At 43.4% G+C, this 21707-nt stretch overlaps 1 protein-coding gene across 3 annotated transcripts in view; it reads right to left on the reverse strand.

The window, feature by feature from the left end:
• LOC118358888 (cytosolic phospholipase A2-like) overlaps positions 1-21707 on the reverse strand; it is a 47850-nt gene that overhangs the window by 21539 nt on the left and 4604 nt on the right. For 2 of the 3 annotated variants that reach the window (XM_035736872.2, XM_035736871.2), the window contains exons 2-10: positions 7128-7256; positions 6130-6211; positions 5700-5848; positions 5449-5565; positions 4929-4966; positions 3576-3720; positions 2525-2661; positions 2096-2318; positions 1842-1956 (exon numbers count right to left, since the gene is read on the reverse strand). In XM_035736872.2, coding sequence (XP_035592765.1) covers positions 1842-1956; positions 2096-2318; positions 2525-2661; positions 3576-3720; positions 4929-4966; positions 5449-5565; positions 5700-5848; positions 6130-6211; positions 7128-7160 — 1039 coding nt within the window. In that variant the 5' untranslated portion in view covers positions 7161-7256. Of the gene's footprint in view, positions 1-1841; positions 1957-2095; positions 2319-2524; positions 2662-3575; positions 3721-4928; positions 4967-5448; positions 5566-5699; positions 5849-6129; positions 6212-7127; positions 7257-13470; positions 13653-21707 lie in introns of those variants that run through there. The other variant, XM_035736873.2, reaches the window with a different exon arrangement.

Below are 21707 nucleotides of genomic sequence, written 5' to 3' on the forward strand. Positions count from 1 at the left end.
CTTCCACATTTTACTACACCTACATAACATTACACTACACCTACATAACATTACCCTTCCACATTGTACTACACCTACATAACATTACCCTTCCATATTGTACTACACCTACATAACATTGCCCTTCCACATTGTACTACACCTACATAACATTACCCTTCCACATTGTACTACACCTACATAACATTACCCTTCCACATTGTACTACACCTACATAACATTACCCTTCCACATTGTACTACACCTACATAACATTACCCTTCCACATTGTACTACACCTACATAACATTACCCTTCCACATTGTACTACTTACTACACCTACTAGTGATGGGGAGGGGGGGGATCTATATAGTTACATATCAGGATTTTATTTTTGACGATGTCATTTTGACAATATCACTATTATTTTTGAGCTAGTTGGCTGTACCTGCCCCCATTTGCTTCATAGCTTGTTCTCCATCTCCTTTTTAAATAGGCAGTCAATTTGTTTTCAGCACATTTATTTCCATGACTAATCAAAACGCGTTTTCTCACGGCTCTCTCTTTTCCCTCTGCAGCAGACATATGGGGAGCCATATGTTTGGAACGTCGAATCGCTAATAAAATCACAGTATCGAATCGCAATACATATAGAATTGTGAGAATCAGTATCTTGATAATATCGTGAGGTCCCTGGCAATTCCCAGCACTAACACATTGTTGATGTTCCTTCTCACACTACAGCACTATAACGACAAGAATGCCTGGGGTCAATATGTTGATAGCTTCATTCATTGTATTGGAATAACATTGTTTGCGTAATCCTTGGTTTGTCAGTTCCTCCTTACCTTCAGTAACAGAGACTGTTTCAGATCTGCAAATTGTTCAGACCCGTGTCACTATTAATTTGTTTAAAATGAATGGGACAAACTTCACCAGCGCTGGCCATATGCACAGTGGCTATCTGCAGTGCGTTCATGGATGACTCTCTCAAAGCAACATTTGAATATTAGCCAACCATGACACATCAGTATGTGTGAAAGGAGTGCTCCAAGCAAATGTAGAGAATGGAAATTTGCATGCGGGAGAGATTATCTGACCATCTCTGATTGCTCATAATGCAAAAGGCATACACATATTCATTGTACTAGAGATCCAAAGACACACACACACACACACACACACACACACACACACACACACACACACACACACACACACACACACACACACACACACACACTTCAGAACTTGAATCGTCCATTCCAACTACATGCCCAATACTGCGGACACACTCACACTACGTGCATGACACAGGCGGCTGGTGGTATGTTAATTGGGGAGGACGGGCTCATTGTAATTGCTAGAACTGAATAATTGGAATGGTATCAAATACATCAAAGAGTTTGAGTTTGATACTTTTCCATTCACTCCATCCCAGCCATTATTATGAGCAGTCTTCCTCTCACCAGCCTCCTGTGGTACATGAACGCCTACTGAAATGATACGCTTCATTGAAAAACTGAGAAGGGAGGAGAGCCTCAGAGCCACACTGACCTTGTGATCTACAGCAATACACAGAGACCCACACACACACACACACACACACACAAATAAATGTTAACACACCATTATGAATGTAAATCAGTGAGGTAAAGGCAATAACAGGGGCTCATCACTCTCTCCTCCCCCTCTTACGCAGGTCTACTCAAACTGACAACAGTGATTGTTGCGTAACCATTGGTGTGAACAAACACACACACACACACACACACACACACACACACACACACACACACACACACACACACACACACACACACACACACACACACACACACACACACACACGCTCACTGACCTGCGAACATGAGCTCGGACACGTCTGGTTTGACGTGCAGACAGGTGAACAGAGGGAGAGGACACTGGCCCTCGTTCACCTTCTCCTGCAACTCACTCAGCTTGGTGTCCATCCTCTGATGAAATCAGAGAGATTGGGTTATAGTCAGTTTAGTTTCATCCTCTTGAAGACAGAGAGAGACAGAGAGAGAGAGCGAAAGATGGGTCAAATAATGCAGTAACAACAAAAACAGGTGTGCGCGGTTCTCCTCTCACAGCAGGGATGAGTGTCTCTCCGATGAGCATGCCGAAGATGTCAGTGAAGGTGACGGGCTGTCCGTTGGCCTTCTTGCTCCACAGAGACTGGATGTAGTTGGTGATGTGCTGGGGCAGCAGCAGTCTCAAGGGGTTACTGCTCACTCTTTTCATCAGCTCCGCGTTGATCTCCTTAGGACCCTTCGAGGGGAACTCTGGGTGAGAGAACAGGGTCGACATGTACCTGCGGGAGGGACGGAGATAAGGAGGGAGGGAGAGGGAAAGAGATAGTGAGGGAGGAAGGGAGGCATGAGAACACACAGTCCTCCCAACTAAAAACGTTAAATTGTGGTGCAGAGGTAGATGGGTAGATACTGTAGGAGAAAAGAGGAGTGGGAGGGAGGGAGAGAGGGAGAGAGCATGGTATAAACAGATGATTAGTTGACTGACCAGGTGGATCCAGAGAGGCCAGCAATGTAGGTGGCACAGTCCAGGACCCCAGACTCATACAGGCCCTTCATAACCCCAGAGAAGCCCACCATGGCCCTGAAGCCTCCCCCTGAACCCACTATTGCGATCACCGGCACCTGCACAGACAGACCATGACAGCCACAGACAGGAAGAGATTGGAAAGGATTCGGATGCCTGACTCCTTGAGATTCATAGCAGCTCAACTGTTAGTAAGCCCTACTTCCTGATGTTACGTTCGTCAGTCAGTCAGTCAGTCAGTCAGTCAGTCAGTCTCCAGTAGATGACTGTTGTTGCCTCACTCTACTTGCTGATGTTCCTGGGTCTCTTTCCGCCTCTGCACCGACTTCTTTGAACTAGAACCACAGTCATTTTCCAAAAAAATATTATAACCCACTCTGACACAACAACTGCACTTCACCGAGTTGTGAAATGTTTAGTATTTACTAGCCTCAATGGGAATGCGGCGTGGCAGCTCAGAAGTTTTGCAACAACACTTTTATGTGGTGGATTATTATCTCATTATGGCTGGTAGTTTCCGGATCATCCGAGAACACAGGCAGGCAGTGAGAGGTGTCGGATAGAGGCTACAACCAGGAGGACAGGGCCAAATGTCAGCTGCCTCTGAACCAGCCTTCAGAGCATTCGGTGTGAGAGGACGTTAGGGTATATAAAATGATCATGTTTGAATTCTAAGAGACCTGTGGATGTGGTGTACGTGTTCTTGCATGTAAAAAGTGGTGCCGTTGGCTAATATTGTCTAATATTGTCTCGTCTATGAACTTGACCACTATGCTCAGTAATGCTGCAGAGTAAGCCCCCTTCAATGGCAAAAAATGCGTTATTTAGCTAATGTCTATTTTATTGCCCGTTCATTTTGAAATGGTTACCCTGCAATGCATCCTAATACATGAGGTTTCACATGTAAAACACTGCATTTGACTGTAAGTCAAAAACTGATTTAAAAAAGAACACTGTGGTTGGCAGTAGGCCGCTTTGCAATCCTGGGCCCACAGTACTCAGGTATGCACACCTCCTGAGGGGTGCTGGGGAGGAAGCGGGGCTTTTCCATGTCCAGCAGCTTCTTGATGCCCAGCATCACCCTCTCTCTGCGGGCCCGTCTGAATAGTTTCTCCTTGTCACACAGGGTCAGGCTGAACCGCAGATCCAGGTTCGCACTGCATGGGGACAGAGACAAGATAAGGTTATAACCCTGCATATGGCCATCATAAGCAAGACAAAATGTTCATCAAATAAATAGCTCCTACTTTATTTGGATAGTCCGGATTTTCATACTACGAATAAACTATTTGTTGATAAGCAACTGCTTGCTAAGGTTACGGTTAGGTTAAGAATACCCCTAACCATAACTAGGGTTAGAGTTTGTAGATAGTTGAAATGTTACTGATAGTATGTAGAGCATCTACAGACTATCCAAATAAAGTGTTACCAATAAATATCTGTCATATTGGACCAATGTAATAATTTACTATCAATTTAGATTGTTAGAGTGCTCAGTTGAATGTGTCCCACTAGCAAAAGTCTGTTTGTGGGGTCAGGGAGTTTAGGATGTGTGTTGTTGAGTGAAATGAAGTAAGATTAGTTTAGAAGACCTACAATAATAAGCATAAACGAAAGCAGACAAAACACATTCACACTTATGTCATTACATTTCGACAACTGCTTTAAAAACATCACGTTTTCCCATATGGAGACAGACATCTCTGTATTCTCTTTAGTCAGCCATGATGATTGATTTTATGTTCTGTAGGTTAGCCAGCCATGACTGAAGTTAACTTTAGGCTTCAGATGTGATTAGATCCGGCTCCAAGTTGGTCTGGTCTGAGATAGACCTCCAGAGACAAACACACCCAAGACCTCCGACCTCCCACCTCCGCATTACTGAGACTACAATCATGCCAAGCATGTCCTCCCCTTCACCTAAAATAACAGTCTGGTTAGAGCACTGGGCCGGTAACCGAATGGTCGCTGGTTTGAATACCCGTGCAGACAAGGTGGAAAAATCTGTCTATGGGCCCTTGATCAAGGCATTTAACCCCAATTTGTTTTTCCAGGGGCGATGCACTACTATCACTGACCCTGTAAAACAACACATTCCAGTGTATATGAAAATAAAATATATATAAATATATATATTTTTTTCTCAACAGTCCAGGACATCTTAGCCATGTGTTTACTGAAAACAGTTACAGTTGTTAAAAAAGGAATAGAAAGAAATATGGTGGCTCCCATTGCCCTGAACAAAGTGGTGCTTTGTTTAAGCTGACCACAGTAAGAGTAGCTGCTGCTTCTGCAAAAGCTAAATGGGGTTCAAAATAAATAAACAGACAGATGAGGAGGGGAGTGTTAATGGAAGTGCACGTACCAGACCTCCAGGGCCATCTCTAAGTACACATTGGTTGCCTGTCAAAAACAACACAAAAGACTCCGTGGTTATTGTAGAAGAGAGAACATTGATTCATCTGTCAACAGCCGGCGATAAAACAGAACAAAAAAGCAATCTGCCAACAGCAAAACACCCTGGGATACAGTACAACATTCACAAGGAGAGGGGATGAGAAACACTGTAGGAGGATGAGGGTCATTTGAGGGGGTCATTTGAGGGGGTCATTTGAGGGGGTCATTTGAGGAGAGAGATGCAGATGGGTAAGCTACAGTAAAGGAAGAGGAAGAGTGGATGAAGAGGGATAGATAAGAGGGTGAGAGAAGAGAAAGGAGAGGGATATTCAGTAAGAGGTAGGAGGAGAAGAGAGGAAGACCTCACTGCCATAGATGAGTCAACATCACTCAACAGACAATTATATTTGTGTGAGCTAATGTCGTTCAGGCACAAGCTTTCCTTCAGAATACTCTACAGACAGACAGTGAAAGTACAGAGGTCTTACTTTGCCGATGAGGAAAGGCACCGTCTCTGTGTGGCCAGTTTTCAACATCTTGGAGATGTTGTACGATGCAGACCCAAGCTTCTCGTCCATCACGTAATTGGCGTCCATTAATGTTATCTGATTGAGTACAGCACCAACCAACAAGCTTAAGGCTTCAGCTTCCACATCTTGACCTGACTGAGAGTTCAGTTGATTTGACTTAAATTAAACTGTGCTGATCTGAGTTGAACTGACACGGTTCCATCGCTCACCTCTAGAACATTGTCCTGGTTTGGGTCCAGTATGAAGTCAAAGGTCTCATTCCATTCTGGGTGGATATCGTTGTCTATGTGCCTCGTTCGTTTCCTGCTCTCAGGGGTGGTGGGAATGAACAGCTCCACATAGGGGTCAGGAGTGTCCACTGCAGACACAAACACACAAATGCATGCGTTACATACAGTACACACATTTACATACAAGCTAAACATAGAATATATTGTTATTACATAGCTACAAGAGCAAGTTAATATGAAGTGTTTGAATATTCTGCCAGGTCTTGAGTATTTGGAATAATAATAATAATAATTTTAATTTTACATATATAAATGACAACTCCCTGTGAAATGTTTTTATGTTGGAGAATTTGTGATTGCTAACATGTGAACTAGGAGCATGTGGAATAACAGGTGTTGTCAGACTCACACAGGTCACCCAGTGCTCCCTTAGTGACATTCTTAGCTCGCACCACTGTTACTCTGAACTTGTGAGAGAACTGCTGCTCCACCTGCACACAAACATCAACAGAAACATAGCCTGTGAGCAAAGGACACACTCACCAGACATGCACAGATCTATCACACTTGAACTCCAACTGCCTAGAACTACTTAGGGACCGTGTGTACGATATTAACTGTGCTTTTTGTCTAAACCTAGGCTTAGATACAACCATGTGATACAAGAGGTGTCAATGTGAGGTGTGAGTCCTATCCCTTTTCTTTAAGATTATCAGAGCTCCCTTACCCCAACTAAGGGGCAGCCGCTGGTCTTTTTTGTTACCTTGCTATTGTTTTGCAGTCATAAGGCATGATGACGTCATTTTGTCTTATCACCATTCCTCTTGTAGTGAATCTGTAGATCTGCTAGTCTTCACTACAGTGTAACAGTGATGAGTGAGGAGTGAACAGCAGGCACAGACTTTCACTGGGAACTAGACTGCCATGGTGGGGCTACAGAAAAGTGGCATATCTCCTAGTCAAGCCAGTTGGGCGCCTTCTTCATATAAAAATGGTTTTTATTTGTGTTCTCTATATTGAAATAGAAAGGTCACAAATGAGAAGAGCAGACAGCTAGGTAGAGTAATACATAAATGAAGGTGGAAGCAGGGTTTGAACCCATGCCCCACAAGGGACAATGTGTGGTCTTGAGTCAGCAGCACTACCACTAGACCAGACTCCAGCACCAGCAGGGTGTCTTCTTTATCCTACCATGATATATAGTATGCCTAGAGCTTCAATGACGAGAAACATGCAGTGCTGCTCAATAATGTGCTGATAGAGTGAGACAGAAAACAGATAAGAGGTTTTCAACTGAAGTTATACTGCTGTTTATTTCCTCAACAGGGTCTGAGCTTACACACAAGCCAATGCAGTGGGTTCCCCCTGCCATAGACTTTGAATGCAAGTGGACATGTGTGTACTTACAATAATGTACTGGTAGGGGTCAATGGAAGACATTGTTGGCTGGTTGGTGTTAGTTATCCTCTTGTCCAGTCTCCAGTGTCCTTGAACTCAGGAAGATCCTCCAGTGATACTGGGTACCATCTACAGACTCTGGGGACACACAGAGCATCATAATGTAAGGCAGGGGTACTCAACTACTATTTGAGAAGGTCCAGTGACACATATTTACTACGTGGCAAAGTTCCGGATGGATATCGTCCTTTATTGGTGCAGTGGTACAGGATAGAGTAATAAACATAGTCATCTACGACTTAGGAAACATGTTGCCATCTAAAATGTACATTAAATACATTAAATGAGACTAAGAATTTGAATAAATTAGAACTTATTTCAAATGTAAACATGTGCAACATCCAATTTCTTTTGTAAAGTCCGGACTGCTGTTATGATAATCACACACTGTGTTGTCCCGTCCTTGCCGCTTAACATTCAGTTGATTAAGGTGTGATGTAATGTCTGTCAAAAATGCAACTGTTTCCATCTTCTCCCCATCTTCCAAAAACTCTGATCCTCCTAAACGGCCCAAAAGCATTCCAAAACCCTGCCTTTGCTGAGTCCTCTGACATTGGTGTGCAGTAGTAAGTCACCAAAACTGGTATTGGCCTTTGTCAGAATGCCTCGTAGTAGGCGGTGTTGTTGCTCAGTTTGATTATTGTTGTCATGACCTCAGAATACTATTGTCCCAGACTGGCACACAGGACAGATTGACGGATTATGTAGTGATATGATGTCAGGTCAGGGTTGTCCTCTTTCAAACGTGCAACCAGTCCCCTCCCTCTTCAAATCATGGCTGGAGCTCCATCTGTGGTGATGGAGACCACTGACTTCAGATCTATCCCCATTTTTGTCAGCATCTCGTTGATGGCCTCAGGTACAGTACCAGTCAAAGGTTTGGACACTCATTCCTACTCATTCCAGGGATTTTCTTTATTTTGAACTACATTATAGAATAATAGTGAAGACATCAAAACTATGAAATAACACATACGGAATCATGTAGTAACCAAAAAAAAAATGTGGATCTTGAAATTAGCCATCCTTTCTCTCATCCAGCTTAATGAGGTAGTCGGCTGGAATGCAATTCAATTAAGAGATGTGCCTTTGAGCCAATCAGTTGTGTTATGACAAGGTATGGGTGGTGTACAGAAGAGAGCACTATTTGGTAAAAGACCAAGTCCATACAATGGCAAGAACAGCTCAAATAAGCAAAGAGAAACGACATCCTATTCTCATACATTTTTGTAAAGAAAAAAAAAAGTCAGTTAAGAACAAATTCTTATTTACAATGACGGCCTACACCGGCCAAAGCTGGGCCAATTGTGCACGGCCCTATGGGACTCCCAATCACAGCCGGTTGTGGGGCCTCACGATGCGCCTCTAGCACTGAGATGCAATGCCTTAGACTGCTGCGCTACTCTGGAGCTGGTCAGGTTTACTACAACGGTGATGATGCAAATACTAAAATAATGCCTTGAAATAACTGTGTAACTGGTTAGCAACTACTGTAGTGAATGTAGGACCGGGGAGAGAGGAAGTGTGCTAAAGCCACAGGACTGAGATAGGCCTCTGTGTGTGTGTGTGTGTGTGTGTGTGTGTGTGTGTGTGTGTGTGTGTGTGAGAGGCCTATGTGACGCAACAAAGTAAAAGATGCCATCACAGTTTAATCATGTTGTGTGTGTATGTTACCTCGCGTGTGTGTCTCACAAGCCCAGTGTGGCTAAAAGGCTTTCCTCAGTTCTCACTTACTTGTTCAATAAAGCGTAGCATTTCTGTGAGCAGTTCATGCACGTATTGTGGGTGTGTGTGTTCGCAGTGCTGGTCACGTAGTTTCAATGGATGGTCCAAGTTTTGAATGAGCTCGTTCAGTCTGCGACGTGGTGACCTGCATATGCACCATATTTCTGAATGATCCACAAAGCAATAAGAGCTGAGTAGATTGGACAGGAACACAGACACAGGAGGGCCTGACGCTCTGCCACTACTGAGTGGTCATCTGGTTCTTTAGCAGCCAGGGACATTACAGAAAGTGCCAATGTGCTTAATAACTACTGGCATCATTATTGGAATGGAATAACAATAATGGCTGATCACATTTAAATGGGAATATCATGACTGCATTTTTATGTTCCTAAGCACAAAGCCATGGTCAGAGAATGTAGATTATATTTCTCTCTATTTTAACATCATATTCCAAACTCCTTTCACAGACATACCAGTAACTAACATGCAGTAATATGCCATGTTGGAACACTTGTGTTATTATGTTAAGGTATCACTCTGCTCATAGAGAGTGGCGGGACACAATAGCATTTAACTAACCCAAATGCCCTGACTTTGATCCAAAGGAAAGTCAATGACAAAATTGCAGATAAAAATAATAACATTTTACATGGCCAGTAGGGCAGAGAATTACCAGGGACATCAAGTTACGATATTATCACGATACTTTACTGCCGATATGATATGTATTGCGATTCTCCCGATTCTATATTTATTGCGATTCGATGTTCCAAACCTATTGCTCACCATATGTCTGCTACAGAGGGAAAAGAGAGAGTTTGGATCAGTCATGGAAATAAGAGCTGAAAACAAATTGCTTCCCTATGTAAAAAGAAGATGGACAACAAGCTAGGAAGGAAAAGTGCTGGAGTTTTGGTGGAGGTACAGCTAACTAGCTCTGAAATAATATTTAGATATTGAGCTTCAACTTTCAAATAATTTCTGAGGAGTTTTCTGGACCTCTGGTTACGGCCCTGAACTTAACATGCAGTCCACAGAGCTTCTGTCTTCTAGCACTCATTGCTAGGTTAGCCATGTCCAACTGGGCACACCACGTAATTTCAAAGTGGACATTTTGTTTATATTTGGACGAGACGTTGATCAACGAGATTATTCACCCACTGAAAAAGTGGGCTAGCCTTGAGCTAGGCCCATCTGCCGGCTAGCCGAAGAGGTATACCCGCTAATTCGTGGGCTACAATACCTCTTTTGCCAATTGGCCTGGACCCTTTATTGCCGACACAGAGCCCTGCCAATCCATCATGACTGGTCTGCTGACGTAATCGTCCGATGTGGTTTCAACAGGCTTTTCCATTACGCTGTCGCTGAAGACCAATCTTCTAGCACCGGCTCGCTAGCTCTCTGAACGCTGTGCCTCCCGCTCACCTAGCATAATAGCGACGACCGAACGACAGCCTGACTCACCTATTGCTGCTCATTGGACCCGATGTTCACTCGGCTCCACATGCCTCTCTCTAATATCAACATGCCTTGTCTACTGCTGTTTCGGTTAGTTATTATTGTTTTATTTCACTGTAGAGCCCCTAGTCCAGGTACACATGCCTTAGATAGCTCTTTTGTCACACACCCCACACATGGGGAGACCTCACCTGGCTTAGCTGGTGTCTCCAGAGAGGCAAGCTCTCTCATCGTCACTCAATGACTAGGTTTACCCCCAGTGTACTCACATCCTACCATACCCTTGTCTGTACATTATTCCTTGAAACTATTCTACCACGCCCAGAATTCTGCTCCTTTTATTCTCTGTTCCCAACAGACTAGACGACCAGTTCGTATAGCCTTTAGCCGTACCCTTATTCTACTCTTTCTACGGTGATGTAGAGGTTAACCCAGGTCCTGGAGCACCTATTCCCCAGGCGCTCTCATTTATTGACTACTATAACCGTAAAAGCCTTGGCTTCATGCATATTAACATCAGAAGCCTCCTCCCTAAATGTGTTTTATTCACTGCTTTAGCACAATCTGCCAACCCTGATGTCCTAGCCATGTCTGAATCCTGGCTTAGGAAGGCCACCAAAAATTCGGAAATTTCCATCCCAAACTACAACATCTTCCATCAAGATAGAACTGCCAAGGGGGGCGGAGTTGCAATCTACTGCAGAGATAGTTTGACAGAACTCTGAAGGCTATCCAGGTCTGTGCCCAAACAGCTTGAGCTTCTACTCTTAAAAATCCACTTTTCCAGAAATAAGTCTCTCACGGTTGCCGCTTGTTGTAGACCCCCCTCAGCCCCTAGCTGTGCCCTGGACACCATATGTGAATTGATGGCTCACCATCTATCTTCAGAGTTCGTACTGTTCGGTGACCTAACCTGGGATATGCTTAGCATTGCAGATATTAGCAGAACAGATATAGTCCTTGGTTCACTCCAGACTTGACTGCCCTTGACCAGCACAAAAACATCCTATGGCGTACTGCATTAGCATCAAATAGCCCCCGCGATTTGCAACTTTTCAGGGAAGTCAGGAACCAATATACAGTTAGGAAAGCTAAGGCTAGCTTTTTCAAGCAGAAATGTGCATCCTGTAGCACTAATTCCAAAAGGTTTTGGAACACCGTAAAGTCCATGGAGAATAAGAGCATCTCATCCCAGCTTCCCACTGCACTGAGGCTAGGAAACACTGTCACCACCGATAAATTTACGATAATTGAGAATTTCAATAAGCATTTTCTACAGCAGGCCATGCTTTCCACCTGGCTACCCCGGCCAACAGCCCTGCACCCCGCAGCAACTTGCCCCCCCCCCCAAATCCAAAATTATATATCTAGAATCGGCTTCCTATTTCGCAACAAAACCTCCTTCACTCATGCTGCCAAACATACCCTCGTAAAACTGGCTATCCTACCGATCCTTGACTTCGGCAATGTCATTTACAAAATTGTCTCCAACACTCTACTCAGCAAATTAGATGTAGTCTATCACAGTGCCATCCATTTTGTCACCAAAGCCCCATATACTACCCACCACTGCGACCTGTATGCTCTCGTTGGCTGGCCCTCGCTACTTATTTGTTGCCAAACCCACTGGCTCCAGGTCATCTATAAGTCTTTGTTAGGTAAAGCCCCACCTTATCTCAGCTCACTGGTCACCATAGCAACACCCACAGGTAGCACTCGCTCCAGCAGGTATATTTCACTGGTCATCCCCAAAGCCAACACCTGCTTTGGTCGCCTTTTCTTCCAGTTCTCTGCTGCCAATGACTGGAACGAATTGCAAATATCTCCCTCACTAACTTTAAGCATCAGCTGTCAGAGCAGCCTACCGATCACTGTACTTGTACACAGCCCATCTGTAAATAGCACACCCTAATACCGCATCCCCATATTGATATTTATTTTTTGCACCCCAGTATCTCCACTTGCACATCATCATCTGCACATCTATCACTCCAGTGTTAATGCTAAATTGTAATTATTTCACCACTATGGCCTATTTATTGCCTTTACCTCCCTTATCTTACTACATTTGCACACACTGTACATAGATGTTTCTATTGTGTTATTGACCGTATGTTTGTTTATCCCATGTGTAACTCTGTTGTTTTTGTCGCATTGTTTGCTTATGCTGGCCAGGTCGCAGTTGTAAATGAGAACTTGTTCTCAACTGGCCTACCTGGTTAAATAAAAATTAAATAAAGACATTTTTAAAATTGGTTACAGTGATGACATATTCCTGTGGTTGAAAGTTCACCGTCAAAACAACAGTCTACATGGATTACTTTTTCAAATCCAATGTATTTTCCACGTAGATCCCTTGTGACAATACGTTGACAAATGCTCGGTGACTTCCTCAATGATGTCATTTCTTTCTACTCTGTCCAATTCTTCCACTGCTTTTGGAACGAGTGGAAAAGGAATTCTGAGTGGCGAAGTCAGAGAATAGGGGACTGCATCCGGCCTAACTCAATCTTAACTGGTTCACAGTTCAGTAACACATCTGCATTGATCTCGTCTCCTCTGAGGATCAAACCCATCTGGCATGCAACAGTTCTGCTTGTATATGGTCACAAAGATCCAGAATTTGAACTTTTATTATGTTTTGCTCGGTTGTGGTTTGGAATTTTCTCACGCAGTCAATCTGCCACCTGGGCTGCAGAAGCCTTGTTCAGTGTTGACCAGCTGAGGGCACTGCGGCAAGCTCTATTACTTGCTCGAAGACATCACTGTAATATCTGTGTCAACTTTACGTGTGCCATTCAGTGGGAGCTCAACGTGACTCTTCCTCAGAATCGGACGGCCTTGTAATTGACCCTAAAATAATGTCATTTGCTTTTCTTCTTCATTTTCTTCAGTTATTTCATTGACCATTTTTGTTTCGCATGCAATCTCACAGTGCCCCATTATGTTACACTACCAGCATCTTTTATTGCGCGCCGGACAATTTTTACTGTCGTCATGGCTGCGTTTACAACGTGAGCAATTTCTCTATTTTTACTCTTTGCTTGAACTGTTTGCCGCCTGTATTATTTTTAGAATGTTTGTAACGCTGTGGTTTGAGTCTCACCTCGTCAACTTCACTATGGGCTCCGGCGCACATGTCTGTGTGTTGCTTCTTTATTTGCTCTGACTGGCATGCAATTTCAATCGCCTTCTCCAGTGTCAGGCTCCAGTTGTAGCTTTTGTGAAATATCACTGTCCATAATGCCATTCACAATCCTGTCCCTTATTTGTTAGTCCTTTGTAATGCCAAACTCGCAGTGTTCAGGTAGCTCATATAGATTCCTCACAACCTAAAAAAACAGCCTCTCCCCCTTTTTTAATCCGCTTAAGGCCCGCATGGACTGTGTGATTTTAGAAGTGATTTTAAAATGTCCACGTTGTTGGCAAATTCTAAAGTTGGAAACAATCTTTGGACGTCTTGGCCAGGGGCAGATTGGACCATTTATGTTGGGTGGGCTGGTAAAAATTAACACCCACAAAAACATCTTGTTTATATAAAGTACCAGTCAAAGGTTTGGACATGCCTACTCATTGAAGTTTAATTATAAAAAAAACAACTATTTTCTACATTATAGAATAATAGTGAATACATAAAACATATGAAATACCATATATGTACTCATGTAGTAACCAAAAAAAGTGTTAAACAAATAAAAATATATTTTAGACTTGAGATTCTTCAAAGCAGCCACCCTTTGCACACTCTTTTCATTCTCTCAACCAGCTTCACCTGGAATGCTTTTCCAACAGTCTTGAAGAAGTTCCCACATATGCTGAGCACTTGTTGGCTGCTTTTCTTTTGTTCTGCAGTCCAACTCATCACAACCGGGTTGTGGTCAGGTGATTGTGGTGGCCAGGTCATCTGATGCAGCACTCCATAACTCTCCTTCTTGGTCAAATAGCCCTTGCACAGCCTAGAGGCGTGTTTTGAGTCATTGTCCTATTGAAAAACAAATGATTGTCCTACTAAGCGCAAACCTGATGGAATGGCGTATCGCTGCAGAATGCTGAGGTAGCCATGCTGGTTAAGTGTACATTGACTTCTAAATAAATTACCCATAGTGTCACCAGCAAAGCACCCACACCATAACACCTCCTCCTCCATGATTCACGGTGGGAGCCACACATGCGGAGATCATCCGTTCACCTACTCAGCCTCTCACAAAGACACAGTGGTTGGAACAAAAAATCTCATATTTGGACTCATCAGATCAAAAAGGACAGATGTCCACCGGTCTAATGTTCATTGCTCGTATTTCTTGGCCCAAGCAAGTCTCTTCTTATTATTGGTGTCCTTTAGTAGTGGTTACTCTGCAGCAATTCAACCATGAAGGCCTGATTCATACAGTCTCCTCTGAACAGTTGATGTTGAGATGTGTCTGTCAGCTGAACTCTGCCTGGCTTAGGTGTAGTTAAACTAATGACGGACTGTCGGATCTCTTTGCTTATTTGAGCCGTTCTTGCCATAATATGGATTTGGTATTTTACTAAATAGGGCTGTCTTCTGTATACCAACCCTAGCTTGTCACGACACAACTGACGCATCAAACGCATTAACCTTTCAAGTTCCAAATATCTCAGTCGCCCCAGCAAGAGTTGTTTAGTGCACGAGATGTCAGAATGCACTCACTGTTCCAAAATGTGATTATTACACAACAGGACAGTTAACAGGTCAACAAACAGCTAATTCATATTGTAGTTTCTGTCAGCCGAGAGTTATAAACAAACATATGACCGCTTGTGTTACTTCAATCTTTCTTCAGTTAGTGCTAGGATAAATGTAGCCTACATTTCCCAGTTTGGATGATTGTGTTATGCTGTAGCTACTTCTGTGAATGTCTGAACATTGCATTCAAAAATAAACTGGTCACATTCTGGACATAACTTTGTAAGGACCATGTTTGTGTAAAATGTTTGTGATAAAAAGTGTTGCCAGCTTAAATGCATTAGTTGTTGATCTTGTGGATGTGCATATGAAACGGAGAGAGCCTACCTTTTCATGGTTGTTTGATCAATAGGTCTGAATTTCCTAAATGAAAGAGGACTCCAGTGGTATTTACATATTTGCAGAAATCCATTCAGGTGTATTTTGAGGCTTTTGGCGAACGCGTTCCAATTATCTAAAGTCATGGTGGTGCTACTGCCTGTAAACACAGCCCAGTTCAAAGTGAATGATGGCAGGCCCCTGTGGTAGTAAATGTCTTATTTGCATATGGGCCTACTGTAGCTCTGATTGGCTATGGCCCACCGGTCTTCGTAGACACCGGTCCTGGACAAGAGATGTTTTTATTAGGTTTTATTTACGTCAGTGTCTATTAATTGTCCAAACACACGACCGTTTTCCCACTCTACAGTATTGTTATAGAATTTCCACAAATGCATTAGCATAAATCTTTCCAAAACATTCTATGAATTTATGGTCATGTGAAAATGACCATATCTAAGTGCTCGCTTGTCAGAAAAACAAGAAAAAAGGTGTCATATTCTTCCTGGGGGTGTATATGAACAGATTTCAATGATATTTCTGGTTGCTAAAACGCTGTCAGTTCCACTTTAAGCCTACAGGAAGCATACAAGAATAAGCACAGAGTGAAGGCAAACAAAATGGCTAGAGCTATAGTTATAATGGTGTGTTGTAACTCCTGTGGTGTTTTGAAATAATTGTAAATGTGACAAGATAAGCTGTCATCTTGAATTGCTTTTTCAATTATTTTTCACTTGCAGTATGAACATATGTTTATATATAAACTGTACAAAAATATAAACACAACATGTTAAGTGCTGGTCCCATGTTTCATGAGCTGAAATAGAGGATCCTAGAAATGATCCATATGCACAAAAATATATATTTCTTTCAAATGTTATGCACATTTACATCCCTGTTAGTGAGCATTTCTCCTTTGCCAAGATAATAAATCCACCTGACAGGTGTGGCTTATCAAGAAGCTGATTAAACAGCATGATCATTACACAGGTGCACCTTGGCTGGGGACAATAAAAGGCCACTAAAATGTGCAGTTTCTTCATAAAACAAAATGCCACAGATGGCTCAAGTTTTGAGGGAGGGTGAAAAAGGCTGACTGCAGGAAACAGCTCTACCAAAGCTGTTGCCAGAGAATTTAATGTTAATGTTAATTTCTCAGCGTCATTTTAGAGAATTTGGCAGTACCTCCAACCAGCCTCACAACCGCAGACCACGTGTATGGCGTTGTGTGGGCGACGCCATACATGTCAATGTTGTGAACAGAGTGTTCCATGGTGCTTATGGTATGGGCAGGCATAAACTACAGACAACGAACACAATTGCATTGCAATTTGAATGCACAGAGTCCATTGACGAGATCCTGAGGCCCATTGTCATGCCCTTCATCCGCCGCCATCACCTCATGTTTCAGCATGGTAATGCACGGGCCCGTGTCGCAAGGATGAGTATGCAGGTCATGGAAGAACTGGGACATTTTCAGCTTCCAGGCATTGTGTACACAATGCCTGGAAGCTGAAAATGTCCCAGTTCTTCCATGACCTGCATACTCACCAGACATGTCATGCATTGAGAATGTTCGGGATGTTCTTGTTAAGGTATCTGTGACCAACAGATGCCCATGTAACTCGTTTCAGGAAGCTAGACGTATGTCGCGTGTCACTTCTTCACAGGAGAGACATTTGAACAAAGTTTTTTTTTTAATCAAAATGCGATTTTGGGCAAAAATGCCTTCTGGAACATGTGAACTTTTATGTGCCTTAATAAAAAACTTGTATGCCATCTGTAAATACGAATACCATTTTAAATTACCAGCCTAGTTGGTTTTGCCACAGAAAGGCAGCAACCTTCCCTCTAGCCATGATTGGCTAAGATAATGAGTGGGCTGGACATGCTGAGAGATGAGGTCGGATTGGTCTGCCATGTAGCACGCTTCTGTCTATATTATGAGCTGGTCAGTATGTGTAGGTAATCCTTTTTAACACGGCTTTTTGAAAGATATCACCTAGTAGAAGTGCTTAAGTATTGCTCTCCACTTTCTGGAGGACCAAGTTTTGAAATCAGTGGAATTCGAGTATGATAGCTAAGGAGATGGAGAAAATTCTGGCGTTTGATTGCAAATATGCAGACTGAATCAAAAAGAAAACACACAGAAGGCCATTGTAAAACACCTGCCTCTGGATTACATCTTCAAACTAAGGGCAACCATGGCAACCGTGACAGTAAGGGAGAAGCGCCCATCCATGTAAGAGACTAGCTAGCTAAATTTTCAGATATTATACGTTTCTAATTTTGTTAGAAAGTAATTTTAATTTCAAGTTGAAGTGTACTGTTGTTAGCTAGCTAGCTAACGTTAGCTGGCTGGCTAGCTAGCTAACGCCACGTGTATGATCTGTGTGGCAATATTATTTGTATCTTAGAAGCCTTTGCATTGCTAGTTAGAGCCTAATGTTAGCTAGCTAAAATTGAACATGGTTGGTTAGCTACCTGCAGATACATGCAGGGTAGTAAATGTTATGAGTTGGGATAGTGGTTCATTGTTTAGCTAGCTAGCTACATGTCTAAACAAAAGACTATGCTATGCAAGTCACTATTTCAACACAAGGTTTATGATGTCACTGCGACAACTGTCGATAGACATAGCTGGTAAATTCACTCTGGCTATCTATTCCAATTTCAGAGCACTCTCATCTGAGTGTGCCAGAGCACAGAATAACTGATGAATTTACAAACTCTCAACACCTTTTGAATATGGCCGGTGTCAGTAAACATTGGCAAAAATGTTTTAATTAAATTGTTTCCAGCAGCACAGTTGCAGTCACCAATGCTCTGGATAACATAAAAACAGCTTAACCAGCTCTGCTAGGGCGAGTAAAATGGTAGCTAGCAAACGTTAACCAGTTAGCTTGGGCATTTGACTGCTGCTGTTAGATCAGAACACTCGGATCAACCTTACTTTTCAGCCAGAGCGCACACTGGACGCTCTGGCCGGAAAGTTAAGGTTGTTCCGAGTGTTCTGACCTAACAACACTCCAAGAGCGAAACACTCTGAATTTACAAATGGACAATCTGACAACGCTCTGAGTTTACAAACATCCAGACAACACTCTGGCACTCCAGATGAAATTTACAAAACACACCTGTAGTATAAGCCAACCTTCAGTCTTGAAATCTTTGGTTGTTTAGTACATAGCATCGTGTGAATCCTGAAAGAGATCGGTGGAGCTAAAACTTAAAATGGTGTAAACGATGCTGAATGGGTGTAGACAAAGAAGAGCTCTCCAGTAGGTATCAAAACATTCAAGGTCCATTTGCTCAAAAGTGAGGTTAAACGTTTATCAACTTACTTTCCCATTGTTCCTCAACTGTAGTGTATGATATACACTGCTCAAAAAAATAAAGGGAACACTAAAATAACACCTGCTAGATCTGAATGAAATATTCTTATTATCTACTTTTTTCTTTACATAGTTGAATGTGCTGACAACAAAATCACACAAAAAGTATCAATGGAAATCAAATGTATCAACCCATTGAGGTCTGGATTTGGAGTCACACTCAAAATTAAAGTGGAAAACCACACTACAGGCTGATCCAACTTTGATGTAATGTCCTTAAAACAAGTCAAAATTAGTCTCAGTACTGTGTGTGGCCTCCACGTGCCTGTATGACCTCCCAACAATGCCTGGGCATGCTCCTGATGAGGTGGCGGATGGTCTCCTGAGGGATCTCCTCCCAGACCTGGACTAAAGCATCCGCCAACTCCTGGACAGTCTGTGGTGCAACGTGGCGTTGGTGGATGGAGCGAGACATGATGTCCCAGATGTGCTCAATTGGATTCAGGTCTGGGGAACGGGCGGGCCAGTCCATAGCATCAATGTCTTCCTCTTGCAGGAACTGCTGACACACTCCAGCCACATGAGGTCTAGTATTGTCTTGCATTAGGAGGAACCCAGGGCCAACCGCACCAGCATCTCACAAGGGGTCTGAGGATCTCATCTCGGTACCTAATGGCAGTCAGGCTACCTCTGGCGAACACATGGAGGGCTGTGCGGCCCCCCAAAGAAATGCCACCCCACACCATGACTGACCCACCGCCAAACCGGTCATGCTGGAGGATGTTGCAGGCAGCAGAACATTCTCCACGGCGTCTCCAGACTCTGTCACGTCTGTCACATGCTTTCATCTGTGAAGAGCACAGGGCGCCAGTGGCGAATTTGCCAATCTTGGTGTTCTCTGGCAAATGCCAAACGTCCTGCATGGTGTTGGGCTGTAAGCACAACCCCCACCTGTGGACGTCAGGCCCTTATACCACCCTCATGGAGTCTGTTTCTGACCGTTTGAGCAGACACATGCACATTTGTGGCCTGCTGGAGGTCATTTTGCAGGGCTCTGGTAGTGCTCCTGCTTGCACAAAGGCGCAGGTAGTGGTCCTGCTGCTGGGTTGTTGCCCTCCTACGGCCGCCTCCACATCTCCTGATGTACTGGCCTGTCTCCTGGTAGCGCCTCCATGCTCTGGACGCTGACAGACACAGCAAACCTTCTTGCCACAGCTCGCATTGATGTGCCATCCTGGGTGAGCTGCACTACCTGAGCCACTTGTGTGGGTTGTGGACTCCGTCTCATGCTACCACTAGAGTGAAAGCACAGCCAGCATTCAAAAGTGACCAAAACATCAGCCAGGAAGCATAGGAACTGAGAAGTGGTCTGTGTTCCCCACCTGAAGAACCACTCCTTTATTGGGGGTGTCTTGCTAATTGCCTATAATTTCCACCTGTTGTCTATTCCATTTGCACAAAAGCATGTGCAATTTATTGTCAATCAGTGTTGCTTCCTAAGTGGACAGTTTGATTTCACAGAAGTGTGATTGACTTGGAGTTACATTGTGTTGTTTAAGTGTTCCCTTTATTTTTTTGAGCAGTGTACCATTTTCTAGCTCGGAGTCTCTACTTTTATCCAATGTAAAAAACACAATTTCAACTTTTGCTACAATAGACCGAATCATGTGAAGCCCATAGTGTCACGTTGTATGAATGATTGTTGACAGGCACAGGAATACGTAAAGGGGGGGAGGGGGGGTTTAATACTCCACCCAAAATTACAACATGCCATGAAAGGCTCGGGGCCGAAGCCCAAAACAAACACATAAACACAGGGATGTAACCCAAACAAAAACGGAGGTTAAATCTCTAATTAATACACTCAGCACGAAAGCCAAAATAACAAAGCACAGGTACTCACAAGACCAACGGACATGGGAACAATAACCGACAAGACAATGGTGAACAGAGGACACATACATACAATTACTTAACAGGGGGAATGGAAACCTGATGTCACTGAACTGTTTCATTACACACGCCTAGAGGCCAGTGACGTAGCTGGGAATCCGTGACACATAGTTGGGCCTAATGAATTTATTTCAATAGACTGATTTCGTTATATGAACTGTAACTCAGTAAAATTGTTGCATGTTGAGTTTATATTTTGTTCAGTATATGTATGTGTGCCTTTTATTTTGCTACAACAAATATAGTATCTTATAGGCCATGTGAGATGGCCATCTAATGATGCGTGACACTATAATAATAAAATAAATCAACTCAAATTGTATTTGTTTTAAACATGAGGTGGTTAAAAAATATGAGACGGACCATGTCTCGCCAGTCAGTGGCAGGGTCTACAGACAATTACGGTCTACAAAAGGAAAACCAACCACGTCACGGAAACCGACGTCTTGCTTCCGGGCAAGTTAAACACCTTCTTCACCCTTTTTGAGGATAACACAGTGCCAAAGACGAGGGACCGCTACCAAGGACTGTGGGCTCTCCTTCTCTGTGGCCAACGTGAGTAAGACAATTAAGTGTGTTAACCCTCGCAAGGCTGCCGGCCCAGACGGCATCCCGAGCCGCATCCTCAGAGCATGCGCAGACCAGCTGGCTGGAGTGTTTACAGACATATTCAATCTCTCCCTATCCCAGTCTACTGTCCCCCCATTCATCAAGATGTCCACTATTGTTCCTGTACCCAAGAAAGCAAAGGTAACTGAACCGTAGCACTCACTTCTGTCATCATGAAGTGATTTGAGAGACTAGTCAAGGATCATATCACCTCTACCTTACCTTGATACTCAACACAGGGGCCCCACGAAGATGCGTGCTCAGCCCCCGCTTGTACTCCCTGTTCACCCATGACTGCGTGGCCACACACGCCTCCAACAAAATCATCAAGTTTGCAGATGACACAACAGCAGTAGGCCTGATTACCAACAATGATGAAGACAGCCTACAGGAGGTGAGGGCCCTGGGAGTGTGGTGCCA

Source organism: Oncorhynchus keta, chromosome 26 (assembly GCF_023373465.1).
Source record: "Oncorhynchus keta strain PuntledgeMale-10-30-2019 chromosome 26, Oket_V2, whole genome shotgun sequence".
Taxonomy (NCBI): domain Eukaryota; kingdom Metazoa; phylum Chordata; class Actinopteri; order Salmoniformes; family Salmonidae; genus Oncorhynchus; species Oncorhynchus keta.